The 18244-nt window shown below is 55.0% G+C and overlaps 1 protein-coding gene across 4 annotated transcripts; it reads left to right on the top strand.

The window, feature by feature from the left end:
* The first annotated feature begins 5127 nt into the window (after nucleotides 1-5127).
* On the top strand, nucleotides 5128-15092 carry ATP5MC2 (ATP synthase membrane subunit c locus 2). 4 transcript variants are annotated; one of them, XM_039513641.1, is made up of 5 exons: nucleotides 5128-5203; nucleotides 8003-8068; nucleotides 11470-11547; nucleotides 12875-13065; nucleotides 14818-15092. In XM_039513641.1, the coding sequence occupies exons 1-5, from the start codon at nucleotides 5144-5146 to the stop codon at nucleotides 14930-14932; spliced, it is 510 nt and encodes a 169-aa protein (XP_039369575.1). In that variant the 5' UTR covers nucleotides 5128-5143; the 3' UTR covers nucleotides 14933-15092. The 4 variants fall into 4 exon arrangements, with proteins under 4 accessions (XP_039369575.1, XP_039369576.1, XP_039369577.1 ...); XM_039513642.1 differs by lacking the exon at nucleotides 5128-5203 and adding an exon at nucleotides 5843-5985; XM_039513643.1 differs by lacking the exon at nucleotides 5128-5203 and adding an exon at nucleotides 7096-7314.
* Nucleotides 15093-18244: the final 3152 nt, after the last annotated feature.

Genomic DNA, 18244 nt, shown 5'->3' with positions numbered 1-18244 from the left:
GCTGCCCCAGCCTGGGATCCCAGCTGCCCCCTACACTCAGCACCTGGACTGGAGCTAATTGCAATGCCATGGGGGGCTCCAGTCCTCTCATCTGTGCTCATGGGAGGCTGCGAGATGGCGGGGGGGGGAAGGGTCTGCAGTCGAGAGATAGAGATGTGTATATTGACAAGTTGATCAGTCAATAGATTAAATGATTATTTTTCTTGGCTTGATCCCTGGGGGCTCCATTCCCACCTCTAAGCACCAGTGCCCCCAGCCCCTGCTAAAACCCAGCCCCGTCCCTTCCCTTCACCTTCTAGGAACCAATTATCCTGTGGAGTTCGACCCCGCCAGGGCTGACACGTTTTAGCTGCATCTTGGGCCTCCTCCCTCCACATTAAAGATGAGTTAACAGCTTCCTCCTGGCCCAAGGAGCAGGTGTGTCAGTGACATCGCTCAGAAACCTCGGGCTAAGCAAAGACAACTTGATATTGAACCTGGCTTCCAGCCCCAGCCGCTGGAGAGCCACGGGACTGGCAGGGTATGTGTGTGTGTGAGTGTGAGTGTGGAAATGTTGTGTGTGTTAGTGGCGGGCCTCGAACCCACCACCGCCCGCAGCGCTCCTTCCCTCCCAGCCTGTGCCCAGAACCCAGGGAGACTCAGCGATTGGCACAGGGTCACCCGGGGCGTCTGTGGCAGGACGGGGCGGAGAATCCCATTTGCCACATGCCTCTCCTGCTCTTTCGTGGGAAAAGGACTCTGGCCCCCCCAAAGCAGCCTCCAGCCCTCAAAGGCCTGATCCCTGGGCGATACTATAACAACAGGGAGAAGTTGTGGGGAGGGCAGTTGGCAGAGCTGGAGAGCCCCCGGCACAAGAAGGGTTAACAGCTTGCGGGGTGGGGGGGAAAGGCTCATGGGAAAACCCATTGGCGCCCCCTACTGGTCCCATCAGACTTTAAGTACCTGCATGACCCCGCCCCCACCTGCATGCCCTGCCCATATAACCTCGTCCCTGCCTGCTTGACCCCATCCCCGCCTGCGGGACCCCACACAGAGGTCACCATTCGGAAGAGTGCACTGCCCCACTCCTGCTGGCATGGGCTGGCACATGGTGCGTGGTGCCTGGGAAGTCACACCGGCTTCTGTGGAGGCAGTTAGGGTCCCGATCCCAACGTTGAGCCCGATTCATCCCTGCACTGGGGCAGGAGCCAAGGGGAGGCAGCTGGGGGCAATTCAGCCCCCCATGCAGGGTACAGCAGACGGGGGTATCCCCAGCTTGTACCCTTGTTGCAATGACTCCTCTGGGCCACAGAATAGCCAGAGCATAGCTCTGCCCTGGCCATGCCCCCTCCTGTCCTGTCCCACCCCACCCTGCCCCGCCCGAGACCCACTCTGGGACGACCCCTGCACCACGAGGCATCTCCAAGCGGGGCAGGAGCAGACATCCCCCCCCCCACACACACTCCTTCCCTGCAGCGGAGCCGCCTTGCTCCCCCTGGTCTCCTTCCTCCCGATTTGCCACGGTGCAGGAGGGAGGCAGCGACATAAAAATGCAGATTCGGGATTGGTATGAAATAACATTCGATATAAATCCCTCTCCTGCGGGTCGCAAGATGAATCGGCCGCATTGAAATTCCACCGCAGTGATAATTAAACTCAGGATCGGCTCTGTGCTAAATTACATTCCTGCAATGCCGCTGCTTCGGGTCCCGGGAAATTGCTCCCAGGGCCTGGAGGAGAGGTTTTATCGCCCACCTGGGTGTGCCTACTGGAGAGGTTTGTTTCCTCCGAGACCGTAAAGCTGCCCCCTTGATTTATCAGCCCCTTCTCCCAAATCCGATTAAATATAGGATTTCTGCAGGATCCCCAGCCCCGCTCCCCGGACCGGCTCCCGCAGAGCACCGGGGCCGAAGCAGGCAGGACAAACAACCCCAGAGAGGGCTGCCAGTCCCCCTGATTTACAGCCCAGCCCTGCTTTATGGGGGCTTCGCATTTTTGCTCTTGCTTTTTTCTATTCCTGCCTCTTGTTGTCCCGCGGGCCATGTCCCCCTCCTGCTCCCACCTCCCCCGCCTGTAGGAGTCTAGGTACAGGCAGGGCCAGCTGCTGCTGGCGGTGGCCCGTAATTCACCGGCCAAGGCCCGCCAACCTGTCATGGGTTTGTCCTATGTTGGGATGGGATAGGGAGAGTCTGATCTCCCCACCCATGTACCCTATGCTCACGAGCATCAGGGTGGGGGCAGGGAGAGCCCTCTGGAGCGTCTGCTTGAGGAGAGAGGGCTGGGGCAAGTGTTTGGGGGGGCGTGGGCTGGTGTTCTGGGGCACCGTGGGCAGTGAGGGGGAGAGGGGTTTCACCCGCTTCTGATTAGGCCTCCTGCCACCTACTCTGCCCAATAAGGTGCCCATCGGGCCACCCCTGCTGGGTTAATGGCTAGAGCAGGTGCCCTGGCAGCTGATGGGGAGAGATGCAGGGGCGGGGAATCAGCTTTGTGGGCATATGGGTGCGGCTTGGATTGCTGGCTGCCCCACCCCCACCCTGGCTGGGAGGTGGGGGATGGAAATCGCAAATATAAAGAGAGCGAGGGAGGGCTTGTAGTAAAGAGACTGGACTGGGGCACAGGATACCTGGGTTCCATCACCATCTCTGCCCCCAACTCCCCGTGTTAGGGTGACCAGATGTCCCGATTTCATAGGGATGGTCCTGATATTTGGTGGTTTTCTTAATTAGGCACCTTTTACCCCCCACCCCGTCCCGATTTTTCACACTTGCTGTCTGGTCACCCTACCATGTGTCCTCTGGGCTGTCACCGAGGGACAGAGCTTCCCAAGTGCTCAGCGTCCAGCAGCTCCCATGGTCCCCAATGGGGTGCAGGGGGGGGATTCTCCATTGTTCTCAAGGGGATGCAGATACACACATTCCCCCTCCCCACTCAACTGGGGGTAGGGTGACCACACAGCAAGTGTGAAAAATCGGGACAGGGGGTGGGGGGTAATAGGTGCCTATATAAGAAAAAGCTCCAAAAATCAGGACTGTCCCTATAAAATCGGGACATCTGGTCACCCTAACTGGGGGTCTCTGTGTAGCACCCAAGACTGGGAAGATGAAAGGGTGCCCCCTGGTGGAGCTGGTGGGAACTGCTCTCAGCCCGTCTGAGGCAGGAGTTGGCTCCCCCTGGTGGAGCTGGTGGGAGCTCCACTTGCAATGGGCTCCATTACTATAGAATAGGAGGGACCTCCGCTGACCCACCAAGGGACTCAGCTGGGAGCCCTGGAGGTCAGTGCTGGAAGGTGCCAAAGCTGGCTGGGGCTGAGGAACCAGCAGCCATAGTCCAGCCAGGCAGACCCCAAGCAGAGCCTGCCATAGCCACCGCACGAGATGCCCCAGGCAGAGCTGCCCTTGAGGCCTGCAGACAGCTGGGGGCGGGGGGTGGCAGGGAGCCCACCTGGTGGTGGAAAAGGGGGCCAGCTTGGTGGGCCAGGAGACTGGAGTCCTGTATCCCAAGCAGGGGCAGCTTCCCTCCAACACAGTGTGGCTGGGCCGGGGCAGGCAGATCATTCAGCTGCTGGGGCTCTCGGATCTTAGTGCCCCAGGCACATGTGTCCATGTGTGCCAGGGAGGGAGTGTGGGAGGATTGTTCGTGTGTGTGTATGAGAGATTGAGAGAGAGACACACACACACAATGTGCCTCCCTCTGGTGGCCAGAGACCCAGAAGGCATCTAAACCCCTTAACCCTGGAGCTGGGCAAAATGTCCGTAACAACATTTGGTTTTGGTTTGTTTGTTTCATGGTTGCTCAAATGGAAGCTACTTCCCCAAAACCACGGTATCCCTGGGAAATCCCTGCTGATTTAGGGGCTCCCTGGTGATTAGTGAGCCCCAGCTTTAGTTGAAGGGGTGGGACTGGGGGTGTGTGTGAAATTTTAGCAAAGACCCTCTTTCCCCAGAATGCTCTTTAGGCATCAGAGTTAAACAGGCTGCCAATAAAGCTAAAGGCTGTTCCACACTCTCGGCAGCGTCTTCCCTTCCCCAGGGCCCTAATTCCAGCCTCTCACAACATCATAAACTCACAGGCTGTCCTGTTGCCTCAGGGTCTTCCAGAGAGGTTGAGAGCTGAATTGCTGGTTGAAGTCAAGCAGCTGCCTCCACACTCACTTTGGGCGAAACCCGCTCAGGCCTCTTCCTCCATCAGAAAAACAGGCCATCTGTAAAAGCACTGATTTCCACAGGGATTTTCAACTAGCCAGAGTCAGGAACCACTGTGGTTGGCCTTTGGTTACACAAATGTGCCTCTATGCAATATTTAAATGCTAGGGACAAACATGAGGTGCTGGGGAACTTTTATTAGCAGCAATTATCTGTATTGTGGTAGAGCTTGGAGGTCCCAGCTAAGACTGGGCCCCATTGGGCTAAGTGCTGCACAGACACAGTCCCTCTACCAAAGACCTTATGAAGCAGACAAACGGTGGGAGAGGAAACTGAGGCACAGGATAGGGCAGTGACTCAGGGGCAGAGTCAGGAACAAAACCCTGGTGTCTCAACTCCCACCACAGTGCCCTAGCCTCCCAGACCACACTGCCACTAGCAGCTATAGCCTAGAACAGCAGATAGCCACTGTTCTTGCTAATCATAACAGGAGAAAGAAGGTTGGATTTCAAGAGGGATCTAGCCACCATGATACTCAGGAATGCAAACAGGGCCAGGGTCCTTTCCAGGCCTCTCAGATGCAACACCAGTCTCTATCTGCAGTGACACTGACTCTGGGCCCTGAATTTTCACTAATACTTGCAAATGAGTGGCTTGATTTACAGGAATCAGTGAAAGCTGTGGCCACTCTGCATTTGCCAGGACATTTAGGGACCTAAATAGGAATTTAGGGGTCTAACTTTAACAGTACACGCCAGGTTTTGACGTCAGTGACTGGAGTTTGCAGTATGCAGTTCAGAGCACTAGGAGGAGAACTGGAGCACATGCAGGGATGGTCGGTTACAGATAATGGAGGTTTCTGCCATAAAGACTCCATTTATGCAGGGTGTGTAGCTTGAAAGCTTGTATTACTTCACCCACCTTGTCTCTATAAAGATGCCATCTCAACCCAAGCAGCAGGCCTGGAAGGGGGGCACAAGGAGGGGTATCTCTGTTGCCCTGATGTGCTCAGCCCTTTCTGCATGGACATGCATAACTTTGCCCTGCTAGGAGCACTTTATCTTGGACTCAAGTTCTGGAGGGTGATTTTACTTTTTTTTAACTCTGGTTTTTCTTTTCCCTTTGGATGCACCAGGTTTCATCACGAGGCCGGTATTGTATGGAATGCTAGATAATCCCCAGAGGAAAATACCCCCTACCTGGGCACTGCTTCCTAAGCTTTAGATCTGCTGCTGGTGGGCAAATGGCATTAAGCAGAGGGTGCCTGGTCCAGCAGATGGCATTGTACTTCCCCACACAATACCGTCCCTGGACCAGAGCGCCGTGCTGCAGCATCAGCCTTGGCAGGACTGCCCTGGCCCAGCAGTTGTCACCATGCCCTCTGCCCTCCTGCAGTATGAACCCTGGTGAGTAAGTGGTGCTGCAACCACCTGCAGTGTTGCCTCTGGACCAATAGGAGGCACTGCATCCACCTGCAGTACTGCCTTGGGTCTGTAGAAGATGCTGCACTCGCCTGCAGTATCCCTCCAGGTCAGTAGGGGGCGCTGCACCCCGTGCTACTGAGCCTCGGCCAACAGGTGACGCTGCGCTCACCCCTCTGTAGTACCGCTCCATGGCCTGCAGCCGGCGCGTCGCGCTCCTAGAGTACCGCCTCCCGGTCAGCAGGTGGCGCTGTGGCACACAGCACGAGCCGTTCCTGGGACCTTCCTGCCGGGCGGACGCTCTGGGCGCTACCCGCTCCCTCTAATACCTTTCGTTGGCTGCCGAGTTCCGGCCTGCCGCGGACGTCGCTCTCTGGGCCGCGTTGTGGTCCCGCGCATGCGCAGAGACCCTTCTCTCTTTGCCCTTCCTCCTCGAGCACCGGGTAAGGAGGCCCCCGGCGTCCTCGACCCGAGCGGGGCGGCCTGGCCTGGCCTGGCGCGGGGGAGGCCCCTGGTGCTGGGGGCGTGGGGGGAGGGGCTGGAGTTGAAAGTGGCAGGGAGGGGCTGGGGGTGTGGGGGGAGGGGGAGAGTGCTGGGGGCGTGGGGAGGGGCTGGGGTGTGGGGAAAGGAGGGGTGAAGGGGAACGCTGGGGCGTGGGGGGAGGGGCGGGGTTGAAAGTGGCAGAGGAGGAGGGCAAAGGTAGGGGTGTGGGGGGGTTGGTCTGCGGGGGAGGGAGGTGGCTGCCTGGCCTGGAGGAGGAGTACTAGGTGGCTGTGTGTTGGGCTAGGTCTGGGATCCTCAGCCCTCTTCATCCCCAGGGCTCCTGTTCTCCCCTGCCTCCTGGTGGCTTGTTGCCTAATGGGTGGCCTTACATTTAACTGTTGGTTGCTGTCAGTGCCTCGGCCTCCTTACAGACCCAGCTGGAGCCTGCGGTGTCTTTAGCCACGTGGTGCCTGAAAACAAGCCCCCCCCCCCCAATGATAACTAAATCTCAGTCTGCAATTACTCCCCTTCCCCAGCACAGAGCTCCTAGTGGGCTAGGGCAATTGGGACCTGCATGTACCACAGAGGGGAAGCCATAGTTGAGAAGTCAGTGACAAACCCCTGCCAGTTTGTTTTAATTATTCAGCCTTCTATCTGTACACTGGAGGTGATACTGACTTATATTGCCATTTTTATTACAGTAGAGTTCCCAGCCAAGACCAGGGCCCAGTTGTCCTGGGTGCCAAAGACACAGCCCCTGCTCTGAAAAGCTTATAGCCTAAACACACAGGATGGTGACTTGCCCAAATTGCTTATCCGATCAGTAGCAGGGCTGGGAGTAGAACTCGAGTCTCTGGGCTCCCTGTCTAGTGCACTACCCACTAGACCACTCTGCCTCTCCCTAATGTCTATCACAAGCTTGAGGATCCTTGGGTGAAAAGTGCTTGGGGAACGCAGAGTATAAATGCACATTGAAAATGACCGTGGGGATCTGAGTGTCACTGACCATTTGTGCAGGAAGTAATAGGCCATTCCCATCTCTAACTTATTTGACCCTGAGTGTTAGAAGCCTGAGGGAAACTTAATGCAAGTGCTCCTGGAGAATGGTTTGGCTCAACCACACAAGTCCTGGATAAAGGGGGCTCTGCTACTGGGGGCTTGGAAGGAGTCCCAGAACCTGAGGATGGTTCTGGATCAGGGGATGGGGCATGAAGATACTTTGTTGTCTCCTGAGAAACTCCAAAGCTCTTTACAAAAGCAAATGACTTGAGTTTTGCACTCTACACAGAGTAAGTAAATTATATCCCCATATGGGAAAACTGAGACAGAGTGATTTTCCTATGATTGAGTGAGCAGCAGTGGGAAGTAGAACCCAGATGTCCTGAGTCCCAGTCATCTACCAGATCACACAGGACCCTGACGGGTTTTTCCCATCGTATCTGTGACTCTCTCCATTCCAGTATGGTGCCTGTGTTTTAAAGCTCAGTCAAGCTGTGGGTATTGGTCTCTGGTAGCTGAGCTGCCTACCTTATTTGTCAGTCATGAACCAGGACACCATTGTGCTAGGCACTGTACAAACAGAAGAAAGAGCTGATCCCTGTCCAAAGAATTTTACAGTCTAAATACTTGAGGATTTTGTGCTCTGCTTCCATTCCAGGGTCTTCATCAGTGGCCTGCACTGTTCAACCTCTTGTGGGTTCCCATGGGATTAGTTTTGCACTTTTCTGGTGCGTCTGATATTGTGCAATAAATGATCATACCCCCTTCTCCCAGCAGTTGTCACTTCTTTGTGATGATCCCAGTTATCTGTTGTTATCAATATTATCACTTTGGTAATATTGTTTTGAACTTTTGGCACATTCATTGGGAATCCCCCCCACCTACCCTCCTTTGCAGCATGTTTCCATTGCGGTGAATGATAGAAATTGTGGGGTGATATGGATTCCTAATGTGGTGGTGTTTTGGTTTCTCTTCCAGTTTTGTGACCCCCTGCTGTCCCCGAACATGTATGCCTGTGCAAAATTCGTCTCTGCTCCTGCCCTAGTGAGTAGCGGAAAATCCCATTTTTTTTAATCCATTCTAATACTAGGCATTTCTGCAATACTTTTTCAACATACTAGCTAATCTTCACAATCCTCTGCCACGTAGGTAAGTGCTATCTCCATTGTCTAGACAGGGAAGAGAGACACAGGTGCCTGCAGTCCCGGGGGGGCCGCCTGCCCGGGGCGGGGGGCTCCCCGGGGCGGGGGGCAGCCGGCGTTCCGCCCCGCTGCGTGGAAGTGCCCAGGCAGGCCCCCGCCCCCGCTGCGTGCAGCCCAGCGGGCAGGGCGCCGCGGCAGCGCCGGCGGGGGGCGGCAGCGGCAACAAGGCGGGCCTCGGCTGCGCCGCCCGGCCCGGTCCCCCACGAAGCCCCGCCGGCCCCGAGCGGCCCCGTCCTGGCTGCTCGCCGCGGTCCCGCAGCTGCGAAGACCGGAGGAGCCCGCCCGCCGGCGGCCCTCCCGCCCGCCCTCTCTGGCCGGCCCCCCCCCTACCCCCCTCCCCTATCCACCCTCCCACCCCCACCCCCCACCCCCCCCCCCCACCCCCAGCACCCCCCCCCCCCCCCCCTCACCCCCCCTCCTCTGCTGTCCCCCCCAGCTGCCCCAGCCCCGAGCCCCCCCCCCCCCAGCCCCCCCTCCCCCCTCCCTCCCCCCCTGCGCCGCCTCCCAGCGCCTGCAGCTGCTCTCCGCCGCGCCCCGGCCCCGCCCTGCCGGCGCGCCGAGGGGTGGGGGCTGCGAAGCGAGCGGCGAGCGGAGGGAGCTGAGAGCAGCAGAGCCCGCCCGCAGCCCCGCCGCCCTGCCCGCGCGGCGGGGGGCGGGGGGGCCCCGGGGGGGCCCGCCGCCGTGCCGCGTGCTAGGCAGGGGAGAGGGGGGAGGGGCGGAGAGCCTCAGCTCAGTTCTGGGGGGGCCCCTGCGGTCCGGGGGCCCCTGTGCCCCCCTGGCGGCCCTGCTGCAGTCTCCCATGAAGTGAGCAGCAAAGCTAGGAATAGAACTCAGGAGCCCTGACTCCCAGTCTTGTTCTCTTAGGACATTCTGCCTCTAGGGGAGTGTGTTTGGGAAAACAAGTAGATTTCACATCAGTCTGTATCTGCTTAAAGTAAGGGTGGCTAAAGCATGGCCCATATGCTGCATGGCCAGCCTCATTTTCAGTATGGAGGTGAGGACTGTGGGTATTACTGATGCTGTGCATGCTGGGAATTGTAGTCACCACAGACCACACTTCAGTATCAAAGATGAGGGTAGCTGCTGTCTACATCTTATCCAAAATGGATGGGGCTCTTAGCAAGTTACCAATGAATGCCTCGCCACTCTAGTTTAGAGGTAACTTGCCCTCAACAGGTCAGATAATTGTAACCTTTTCCTATTTGCTACTAATTAGCTGGGTGGCGTTTCCTGTCTCTGGAGGTGTAATAAAACTTCCTTCTAAGCTAAGCTGCCTGCTGCAATGTTGGGGATGCCAGCCCATTAGACTTGTAACTGGCTGCTGGCTTTCAGTAACCCTGCCCTGGTGCCAGTCTGCCTGCCCTCAGGGCCCGCACGTCAGGACTTGGTTATTCCCACAACCCACTTCAGAGATTCTGTAGTGTCAAGGGATCCCTAATCATGCCTCGAGCTCTGCTCCACCCAAGGCTGTGGCACATCTCAAATGCTCTTGTCTACATTGACCCACAGAGCTATGTTGTGGAAACCTCCTCCCCTGCCACAGTGCCCTACTGTAGGTGGGCCCTGCTTAGCTATATGCTTCACCCTGGCTTCAGTCGCCTGACACTAAGTGAATCCCTGCTCTGATCATCTGAGATCGGTCCAGATGTCTACAACAAATATGGCCGCCCCAGCCTCCTGTTTCATCAGTTCGTAGGTGGGGAGGGAAACAGTGATTAACTGGAGGTGCTTCCTGCTAACTCTGTGCTAACCTGGCCCGGAGTGGCAAGTGCCAGCAATAAGGTGATCCCATGGTAAATGGGAGGCACTCTCCATTTACCATCTAAGTGTGTGGAGTCTCAGGGCTTGTCTACACTTAACAGGGGATCCACCTGTGGTGATCGATGCATCAGTGGTCAATTTAGCGGGTCTAGTGAAGACCCGCTAAATCGATCGCAGATCACTCTCCCATCAACTCCTGTACTCCACGGGATTGAGAAGAGTAAGAGGAGTCAATGGAGGACATTGCGTAGTGTGGACCCCACGGTAAGTAGATTTAAGCTACGTCGACTTGAGTTACGCTATTCATGTAACTCTAATTGCGTAGCTTAGATCGACTTTTCCCTGTACTTTAGACAAGACCTCAGTAAAAGTGGGTTGGCTATTGGATGGTGCGTGTCTGCCCTGGGGTAAGTTACTGTCCCCTGTGTCTCCCAGTTCAGTTCCTCTCTCCTCCCTTCTGTGTTAGTCTTGTGTTGGGGTTCCAGTAGGGCATAAATTCACATTGACTGAGGCTGGTTTCAAGGTAATGGTTATTCGCTGTCCTAGTTATTCCGCCAGCTCCAGGGGCAAGAGTGATCAGGATTACCGTCCATGATGGACTGTCCTGGGCCATACTGGTCCATGAAGAGGCAGCATTTGGTAACCTTCATCCTTTGTGTTGCCTTCGCATGGACTGTGCTGTGGGAACACAGAGAGGCTTGAGAACAGTGCTTAGTTTGTGCCAGTTCATAGCCCCGGCACCTCTGGGCTTAGCAGTTCATAACCCCAGCACCGCTGGGCTTGCCACATCAGTTATGAAAGTAAAAAAAATTGCTTGAGCCCTGGCAACTCTTTCATTACAAATTAAGCCCCGCTTGGGAATAAGTTTGGTTTGGAACGTATTAAAACAGGAAGTGGCAACACGATGCCAGTGCTGCTACCAAGTGTGTGGATTCCTGCTGCCCTCGGGGAAAGTGCTACCTTTCCTCTGCCCCCACGGCAGAGACATGGAGTGCCACATTCAGCTTTGGACTCAATGGCCGTTGCTTCCACTTATGCCAGAGCTGGATTTAACCCAGAGAACTGCTGCAGGGCATTCATGGCCTGACTTCTGAAGGTACGCAGCCCCTTCCAGGATCAGGCTGTCCACCCAGCCACCGGAGGGACCTTCATGCGGATGAACTGCAGAAGACATCCCGTCTTGACTCTTGGAGCAACAGCTGCTCTGGTGTCCCTGACAATAATTCAGTCACTCCGCATTGGGCCAGCCCCAGCTAACAACTGGGGGAGAGCCTGGCACACTTTGGGCGCTATGTAAATGCTGCCGCCCCATGCAGAGCTGCAAGGTGGGGGAAATACTGCTCCAGTTCCTTTCCAGTCTCAGCATAACTGATCTGACAGATTATTGCAGGAAGCTGGCACTGGGTATCTGGTATGGATTGTATTGCACTGTCTCTCTGGGCAGAGCGGCTCCGTCTGAATGATTACTTTGTCTGTCTGCAGGTGAGGAACAGCTCGAGGCTGCTGTGCAGACCAGTCTCTGCCTCCTTGCTGAGCAGGCCTGAGGCCAGGACAGATGAGGTAAAATGCTGAGCTTGGACCATGAAAGTGGAGAGGATCTTCAGAGCTTGAATTGACTTAAACATTGGGCCCAGCAGGGGGCGTGCAGAGCAAATATTCCACTCCATAGCAGTCTTTGACTAGAGCGAAGCTGGGGGGTGGGAATCCCTGCTGGGTGAGGAGGCTCAGCTGGGCTGGCTTGCTCTCTCAGGCTTCTGAGCTTAATCACTCAGGGGAGAATCATAAAGCAAGAGGAAAATCTGGGCAACAGAAGAAAGCGTGTTAACAGTGCTGCAAACTCTCCCTGTGGAAAGGGATTGGGGATTCAGTAGGAGGTGCTCTTCCTTACAAGTCAACTCTGAACCGATCCCCCAGCATGGGACTAGAGGGCGCTGTGTTGCTGCAATTTGTATTTCAGATTAGGTGCAACAGTGAGCTCGGGATCCTCTGGCACATGCAAGGAGGTTAGCCCTGGAGTCCCAGCCAGCTCTCAACGTGTAATTAGTCTGCTCCCACAAATTCCTCATGTGGGCCCAGCTGAGAAGTCACTTCCTGACCAGAAGTATTCTACACGGCTAAACGGCTGCCAAATTCCACCCCAGCCATGGCTGCAGTTTAGTGATGGGTGAAGAACTTCACAGAAGGATCATGTATTAGAATTAAAATGTGTAAAGCACTTTGGGATCCTTCATGTGAAAGGCGCTATAGAAATGAGGGGGAGGGGCGGTGCAGCAGGAGCATTAGACTGCTGTAAGCTCAATATCTCAGGACTGCTAGGCCAGTGCTTTATAATGCTGGAAATCCAGCTCGACAGTACTTTTAAGGCATTCATTGCCAGGCCTAGCAAGTCACAGGCCTTCTCTTACTAAAACCCCAGGGAGATCAGAATTGCCCGTCCATATGGGGAAACTGAGGCACCAAAGTGAAGCAATTTGTCTGAGGTTACAAGGGGTCTGTGAGAGCTGAATTTAAGTGGCTCCCAGTTCTGTGGCTCACTGCACTGATTATGCCCCTCTCTTTAGCCTAACTCACAACCTCGCCCGATGAAGTGGGTATTCACCCACGAAAGCTCATGCTCCAAAACTTCTGTTAGTCTATAAGGTGCCACAGGACTCTTTGCTGCTTTTACAGATCCAGACTAACACGGCTACCCCTCTGATACTTCACCCCTCTAGAGGCCCATGAAGTCAGTTCTCCAGGCCATGTGGGAAACTTGAGTTCTTGTGGTCCTTAGTCCGCTCAAGGCAGATGTTTCCATGGCCATGCCCTGGTAGAGAGCTGGCAAAAAAACACTTGTAGAGCTCCATCTCCAGCTGAACCTCACTCTCATCCCTTCAACTCATCCTAGCTCGGCTCCACCCCAGCACCCCAGAATGCCCTCTTCCAAGCTGTGTGCCGGGAGGTCCACACCAGCTCCATCTCCCGGGACATTGACACCGCGGCGAAGTTCATCGGTGCTGGTGCTGCCACCGTTGGGGTAGCCGGCTCTGGTGCTGGCATTGGAACTGTATTCGGCAGCCTCATTATTGGCTATGCCAGGTAAGGAATGAGCCAATATCGGTTAGCGCTTCCCCTGCTTTAACCCTGTCCCCTGGTTTGGTTACAGCTGGTGCAGGCAGAGCCTGGGATAAGGGTCTCAAGCAGGAGCTTTGGAGCTGTGCTCCGGCTCCGCTCCTGCTCCAGGCAAAAACCTGCTGCTCCGCGCTCCAGCTCCGCTCAAAAGCCCTGGTATCAAGCAGACCACGGGCCAAATCTGGACCGCCAGATGCTTTTGAACGGACTCCAAAATCTTATTATCATTATTGATTTTTTTTTTTAATTTTCTCTGGAGTCTGGACTTAGTTATACCTTGACCAAGCAATTTGGACTGTGACAAAAAATAATTGACTATGTCTGGCTAGGACTTCCCAGCACGAGCCTCAGAGCAGGGGTGCAAGTGAAAGCAAGACCCATCAGCGCTGTTGTAAGGGAAAGGCTGTTAAGAGTGAACTCAATCTCCCGCTCTTCTTGTGCATCCATGTGGGACTTGGATTCTTTAAGCTGTCCTGTGCAGCCTCCGCCTGTTAAGATGGCAGCTCCTTATGCGATAGCCCTCTTTAAAAGGAGTAGCGATGGATTCCTCTGAACCTGGACACAGTGCCTAGTCTGTTACAGTCCTCTGGCCGGTGCTCTTGGCTCTCAGTGGAAGGGACCGTAAACTGTCCATGAGGAGCATTTGTAAATCGGCCTGACCATTCCATTGTATAAGCAGGAGATTTGGGGTAGGAACAGGACAGCTGAGGACTCTTACTGGGTATCAAGCCCTTCCTGTCCAGGGCACAGATTCAGATCCAGCCTGAAATTCTGCCACCGTCTGTGGGTCAAATGAATCTTGTGGGTTTCAGTTTCATCCTTTGAGTGAGAGTGTCCCCTGCTCCCAGCCAGTTCTAGTGATGCTTTTGAGTGGGCCGTGGAGGCCAAACTTCCACTAGAGAGGTCGTTGTTGGGCAGGGTGGGGCATGCTGTAGGGGACAGTGGGGAAGCTTGCCCTGGCACTGTCCCCTGCTGTGCCTCTACTGCAGAGTCTCCAGAGCTGTCAGCCTGGTGCTGAGTTCACATCCTCTCCTCAGCAACATGGGCTGGCCCAAGGAGCCTGTTGGTGGCTCTGAAACAAAGTGGGATTTTCCCACTTCCTCCTGCTGTGGGGCGCTCTCTAGTGATCAGGGTGGGTTTTGGTTTCTTACCCTAAACCCATAACACTGGGATTTTTGTCAGCTCTACGTGCTAATCCCAATGCTGTTGCCCAGCCCTGAGAAAGCAGGGGACAGGTGTAGGCACCAAGTCAGGCTTCTTTCAGACCATCACACGCCTCTCAGATACATGAATTTGGGACTCTTGAATGTAGAGACCCTCTGGAGTGAATCTAGGGCTCACCCATCTGGGAACTCCTCTGCAGCCAGCAATCACTACAGTGCCCCCTGGTGGGAGAGGCTGGGACTGCACTAGTCTGAACACTCGCAGGCAGTTCTATGGTATGGGAGATCTGGGACTTTCCCCACCTCCCCACGACTCTGCGTTGTAGTGGTTTCTCCCTCTGGCCAGGAGGACTGTGCCTGGCTCCCTTCAGAGACTGTCCTGGGGATCAGCCAGAGGGGTTGATCAAGAGCAAAGAACCTCATGGACCATTAGGAGCTGGCAATGCACATTGGTGTATCTGACTCTTGGGCTGCCGTGCCCAGCCCGGCAGCATGGGGGATGCTCACTATGCTCCTACGTGCTTCACTGACTGGTGCTTTCTTCCTCCCCTCATAGAAACCCTTCCCTGAAACAGCAGCTGTTCTCCTACGCCATCCTGGGCTTTGCACTCTCCGAGGCCATGGGGCTCTTCTGCCTGATGGTGGCTTTCCTCATCCTCTTCGCCATGTGATGGAGCCAGCTTCCTGCTGAGTGTGCCTCCTGTGTCTAGTCTATCGTGAGCGGTTGTGAATGTCCTAATGCAGGTGGGGGTATCCCTGCCTCCTAACCAAATCTGTCTGGCCTGGCCCTGACTGAGGGAAGGTGAATAAATACTGTATTGATATACAGAACGCAGGTTCTTGGTGTGTTCTTGGCATACAGGGAGCCAGTTTGGCCTCTTCCTCTGTGTGTGCACTGGGGTGACCAGACAGCAAGTGTGAAAAATTGGGATGGGGGTGAGGGGTAATAGGAGCCTATATAAGAAAAAGCCCCAAAAATCAGGACTGTCCCTATAAAATCGGGACATCTGGTCACCCTAGTGTGCACCCACCGGCTAGCTGATGATACTTGTACCTGCAGCCATGCTGCCTAGGGCTGTGCTCTGGGTAGAGCTTGGTAAGATAAGGAGAGCAAGGCCTTGCCCCTGGGGGAGCTTTTGGGTGCTGTAGGACTTGGGATGGGTGACTCAATAGGGGGCGTGCTCTCCTCCCAGAGTGGTGGTGGGTGCTGGTGAGCTTCAGGAAGTAACATCTGAGGTTCTGACCATCTGTGGTCAAGTTCCCAGGCTGCTTTCCCACTAGTCTGTGTATCTAATCCTTGTGTTCTGGCCAAATTCCAGCTCTAGTCTTCTTCAGGCTGACTCTCCTATAATGGCACAGCAATCCCTTCAGTCCCAGACACCTCCCCCCACCCCCGCAGTCCAGAACAATCACCATAAACAAAGATTAAAGTTGTTCTTTGTTCTTATTAGGATGTGCCCATTAGGGAAGGAAGGGCATTCCCAGACTCTGGCCTCTCGCAACACTTGGGCTCTGAAAGCCAAGCTGGGTTTTCTCTGTCTCTGACATCACAGTGGATAAGAAAGGGTCCACAGTGCGAATGGTGGGGCGAGGTTGATGCTGCTCTGCATCTATCCATCCTCCTGATGCCAGTAGGTGCCAGTCTGTGGAAACCTAGTGAAATACCTCGGTCTAGGGAAAGGTCTCCATAACTGGTGCAGAGAGGCCTTTGCCTAAAACATCCCTGGCAAGAAACTAATAACAAGCAGTGATGCTAGGAATTGCAGTTGCTCTAGCTCAGTTGCTAGAGGCCTGTGCTCTAGTTCCACCATAAGCAGAACTCCCTGGGCTAAGTTCTGTGACCTCTTATGAGGCTCCCCCTGTCCATAGGCGGCAAGTTATATTCTTTTGTGGTGCCCAGGCTCCAGGAATATTCAGGGCTGGGGGCCCTGCTCCAGCAATATTTGGAGCTGGGTCTCTCCCACGGCCCTGCCTGGAGCAGGCCCCAGCCCCCGCCTGCTACCCATACCCCCCGCATCTCCCCCCCTGCCTGAAAGAAAGCGGCGCATGCCTCTCCCATACCTGCTTGTGCTGCCGGTGTAGCACATTCCTATGCGGAGCGGTATCCTACACTACACTGCACCCCCTCCTATCCCCAAACTCCCTCCCAGAGCATGCACCCCCTTCCCACACACCCCCTCTTGCCCCCAAACTCCCTCTGAGTCTGCACTCCTTCCCTCCACACCCCCTCCCACCCCCAAACTCCCTCCCAGAGTCTGCACCCCTCCCCCCCTCCTGCACACCCACCCCCTGCCCCAGCCTGGAGCCTGCACCCAGCACCCAAACTCCATCCCAAAGCCTGCACCCCAGACCCTCTCCCCCACCCAAACTCCATCCCAGACCCTGCACCCCTTCTGCACTCTAATCCCCAGTCCAAGACCTGTACCCCAGACCTCCTCCCCCCCACCCAAACTCCCTCCCAGAGACTTAGGCAGGTGGGGGGGTGGAGTTGGGGGGGTGGGTTCTGGGCACCACCAAAATTTCTACAAACCTGCCACCCATGCCCCTGTCTCTGGGGTCTTCACAGCACCTAAATGTTGGGGGAAGGCAACTCAGCCTCTTAACCTGCTTCAAGGAAGCAGCCACTCTGAAATGGAATCCATCTGCATGGCCACGGGGACTGTCTGACAGCAGAAGCCCAGTGCTATAGCCTAGCCCCTAGAGGATACTCAAAGCTTAAATCAAGTTAGCCATAGAGAGTGTATTCAAAATGCCTAGCCAGAGGGCACTGGCATGCCTCATTGGCTATGCTGTGATAGTCCACCCTGGGGCACTGGAGTGCTTAAGGCTATGTCTACACTGGCAATTGAATGACAAAACTTTTGTCTTTTTTTTGTTAACACTCCCCCAACCCTCCCTCCCTCTCGAAAGACAAAAGTTTTGCCACAACAAGTGCCAGTGTGAACAGTGCGTTGTTGGCAGGAGAGCGCTGTCAAACGCTGCTCGTTGAGAGTAGAAGTCTTTTGTCAGCGGAAGAGCTGACAAACAGTGGCTACGCTGCGTGACTTTTAGCGGCACAGCCATGGCGCTAAAAGCTGTGTAGTGTAGACATAGCCAAAGACTGGGCATCAGGCAGAGCTCAGCCAGCAGGGATGAACCTGGCCCCAAACCTGGTGCTTTCCAAACATACACACAAGCAAGTTTTCTGTCTCTGAAGAGCTTGTCTTGATACGACACAAAGCAGCCAACAGGAAGAGATCAGTCCAAAATCCACAGCAAAGGAGAATCTATAGGAGGCTGTTCCCACTGTGGGGGCTGCAATGAAGCAGGTAGAAGAGGATCTGGGGTGATGTCAGGCAGTGACACTAGCCTTTCCTGGGCCCAGGGATTTCCCTAGACCCCCCTGAATTTCACCAACACCCCCCCAGTTTCATGCAGTGTTGCCAATTTAGTTGTTTGTTGGAAATTTGAATTGAAATTCAAACATTAATACACACTTTAAAAGCGTACACAGTATGCGAGAAAATACTTGGACCTGAGAAAGCAGAATGGGTTTGAAAAGCATGAACAAAGACTGGCTTCCTCATGCAGCTGTTACTTATGACCATGTCGGCACATTCGTTTCGGCAATGTTGGCCTACCTTATCATTTAAAATTGTGATTTGTAAGCAAAGTCTGACTGAGCTCTCCCCTGACAGCTAGTGATAAGCCAAGGTTGGGGGGGGGAAGGCTTCAGGACCAAACTCTGTTTACATAAACTCACCTACTCTGCCTAGGTATCCGGTAGACAGAGCTGTGCTGCACAAGTGATCAGTTTTGGCCAGTGTTGGGTTACAAATCACTGAAGTATTAAATGTGGGGGTTATGAAATGTTGTTCTCCTTATTGTATGAGCAAAGGGCAGCCGAACTGTGCTTAGCCTGACTGAATGAGGGGGTCTCCCTCCGTGCTTAATTTGTGCTAGGCTGAGCCCGGCACCTCTGGGCCTGGCAGTTCAGAGCCCCG

The sequence above is a fragment of the Mauremys reevesii genome, linkage group 25, assembly GCF_016161935.1.
Source record: "Mauremys reevesii isolate NIE-2019 linkage group 25, ASM1616193v1, whole genome shotgun sequence".
Lineage (NCBI taxonomy): Eukaryota > Metazoa > Chordata > Testudines > Geoemydidae > Mauremys > Mauremys reevesii.
The sequence above is the reverse complement of the archived record's forward strand: the minus strand, read 5'-3'. Positions and strand labels throughout refer to the sequence as shown.